The 3,226-nt window shown below is 35.0% G+C and overlaps 1 protein-coding gene across 1 annotated transcript in view; it reads right to left on the bottom strand.

Moving 5' to 3' along the window:
• Positions 1 to 764: 764 nt before the first annotated feature.
• Positions 765 to 3,226, bottom strand: part of LOC122529132 (facilitated trehalose transporter Tret1-like) — an 11,010-nt gene continuing 8,548 nt past the window's right edge. The window contains exon 6 of the mRNA XM_043654937.1: positions 765 to 1,246. Within this exon, the coding sequence (XP_043510872.1) occupies positions 843 to 1,246 (404 nt within the window). The 3' untranslated portion in view covers positions 765 to 842. The remainder of the gene's footprint in view (positions 1,247 to 3,226) is intronic.

Here is a 3,226-nt window from a genome sequence, read left to right as displayed (position 1 = left end):
ACGAACAAAAAAAAAAAAAAAAAAATACAGAGGAAAGAAGAAAAGGCTTCGTTCGAGTTTAAAAGGATGAATTGCATTTAACAGCAGCGAAGCTTGCTTTCTAACCTTCTGACAAATACTAAATAAAATAAAAAGGAAGAGAAATAATGATAAAAAAAGAGAGAGAGAGAGAGAGAGAGAACAAGAAACGCTTTCGAACGAACAAAAAAATACAGAGGAAAGAAAAAAAGGCTTCGTTCGAGTTTAAAAGGATGAATTGCATTTAACAGCAGCGAAGCTTGCTTTCTGACCTTCTGAAAAATAATAACTAAAATAAAAAGAAAGAAAAATAATGATTAAGAGAGAGAGAGAGAGAGAGAACAAGAAACGATTTCGAACGAACAAAAAAAAATACAGAGGAAAGAAGAAAAGGCTTCGTTTGAGTTTAAAAGGATGAATTGCATTTAACAGCAGCGAAGCTTGCTTTCTAACCTTCTGACAAATACTAAATAAAATAAAAAGGAAGAGAAATAATGATAAAAAAAGAGAGAGAGAGAACAAGAAACGCTTTCGAACGAACAAAAAAAATACAGAGGAAAGGAGAAAAGGCTTCGTTCGAGTTTAAAAGGATGAATTACGTTTAACAGAAGCGAAGCTTGTTTTCTAATCTTCTGACAAATAACAAATAAAATAAAAAGAAAGAGAAATAATGATTAAAAAAAAAAAAAAAAAGAAAGAGAACAAGAAACAAAACAAAAAAAAAAAAAACACAAAGAGATGGCTTGTCGCTTCGTTTGAAACACGAAATTTTCGTGGAAAGGGTTGAGAAACGGCGGACGCGGAGATTAAAGATGGCGGAAGCATCAGGTGCCCTCGAGTGCTCTGTCGTCAACGGGGTCGATGCGAAAGTCCCGTTGGATCTCCGTCAGGCTCTTGCCGGTGTTGTCTTTCGCGACGATCGCGGAGAACAGGGCGATCAGCCAGCATATCGCCGCGGAGAGCCACATGACCTTCGTGCCGCCGATGGAGACGATCATCTCGTCGAAGGTGAGGGTGGCCATCAGCGAGATCAGCCATCCGAGGGCGACCGCGGCGGAGACCACTGGCGTCTTCAGCTGTTCCGGCAGCGTGTCGCCTAACAGGGACCACGAGATTGGCCCGAGGCCGAGATTGAACGAGGCGAAGAACAGGATGATCCACGTGGGCGACATCCACGAGTAAACGTCGTCGTTCTCCGGGTCGGCGTCGCGCAGGCTGAAAAACCAACCTGCAATAGACGACGAAGAACAGAAGAAAGGTGAAATTGTCGAAACGCTCGATGTCACGCTAATTTTTCCAGACTGCTGGATATTTCGATATTTCGTGCCGTTAACCAAGTGCCGCGTGTACTCTGTTCACTTTCCTTTCGTTTGTGCCCGTTTGATATCAATTTTGCGGTGATGAGGAAAAAGTTTTGTCTAAGGAGATAGGGCACTGCTGGGAAGAAATGTTAGTAGTAACGTGACTAGGAAAATTGCAACAGTCTTTTATTGCGATGGGTGCAAAGACACAACTTTTGTCTAAACTCTTTTAATAAAACCCATTAAAATTGCTATTGCATTACATATAATATAGTATATATATATATAATATATAATTATATAGTATATATATAGTATATATAATACTATATATATATACTATAATATAATTATAATATAATATACTTATATATTATAATATACTATATACTATAGTATAGTATATATAATATAATATTTATAGTATATATACTATACTATAGTATATTATAGTATATTATATACTATAATATACTATAATATAATTATAATATAATATACAATAATATATAATATAATTATAATATAATATAGTATATATTTAATATAATTATAATATAATATACAATAATATATAATATAATTATATATAATTAAATATAATATAAATATTAATATGAATTTAAATGTTATATATTTATTATATGATAAATATCAATAAAAGCAATATTCAGCTGCGTTTCATTCCTCTACTAATCAAACGTTCTTTAATTTTTAATATACATACTTGTTAATTTTTAATATACAAATTTGTTTCGTGGGTCATCAGTGACTGACACGGCACTTGCCGATGAGAAAAAAACAATCAAAATTACAAATTTTAATAAGGGCTCGTTGCAAACGGAAGTCTCTGATCTCCAAAATGATCGTGAATCTAACAACGAAAAAAATTTTTCAATTTGACTGGAAGCTTCGAAATGAAATCAAATGGAGCCGAATCTTTTTTTTTTTTTACGAAATTCTATCAACTTAAATTATCCACAATTTTTCAATTATGTTCTACCCTGTGCCTAGCTACGAAGAGAATTTTATTGATCCCCTAGCTTGCCATTCCTTTCATTTAAATTTTCAAATTCTACGGAATTTCAACACCAGAACTACCAAAGTTGTCAAGAAGTGACCAATTTGTAATTTTCATAGACGTGTAAACAGTGTTTCAAAGATGTGAATAATTTTTATTTCAAATAAAATATACAAATGAAAGCTTGTCACAAAGTTTCTCCGTTTATTAATTTTTTTAGCTTCAGCGTCTCTGATGGAAATTTTAATCGTCGCTGTTGAAAAACGAAAATTCGTTCGTCGATTTCGAGCATAAGGAGCAGTAGAAAAACGAAGCTGTTACTCGATGTCAAAGAGTTGAAAAACGCTCGTTGCTTTCCGCTCGAAATTTTCCCGAACGAACGATCGATACGCGATACATGTTTCGATACGTTTTTGGTACACGTTTTTGATACTGTTTTTTGGTACGTTTCGGCGTTATGTACCCGGAAGTATTGCAGACGAGAGATATTCTAAGCTGTGCGTCGATCGAATCGATTTCTCGTTACAAAACTCTCTACGTTCGGCTACGAGCAAACAAAAATACAAAATTCATCGACTCTGCGTTTCTAGCCGGGCGCGTTCGATCAAAACTTAGCCGAAATCGTACGAGTGCTTAATGAACAATGATTATGCCGAAGGCGTTCGTCGTTAATTAATTAGTCAAGCGACGTTGGTCCTTAATTACATCCGGCGTAAGTATTAATTCAGCGAAAGTAACACGGCGTGAAATTAAATCGTAACTGCCGCTATTCCGAGTTCCATTCGCGTTTTGACACGATGCAGAGAATAAAATGAGAAATGAAACGTAACGAGCTCGCGTTGGAGGCTCTTTTTTCTCTCTCTCTTTTTTTTTTTTTTTTTTTTTT

This window comes from Frieseomelitta varia, unplaced genomic scaffold (assembly GCF_011392965.1).
Source record: "Frieseomelitta varia isolate USP_RPSP 00005682 unplaced genomic scaffold, Fvar_1.2 scaffold_279, whole genome shotgun sequence".
Classification (NCBI taxonomy): domain Eukaryota; kingdom Metazoa; phylum Arthropoda; class Insecta; order Hymenoptera; family Apidae; genus Frieseomelitta; species Frieseomelitta varia.
This window is presented reverse-complemented; position numbering and strand designations above follow the sequence as displayed.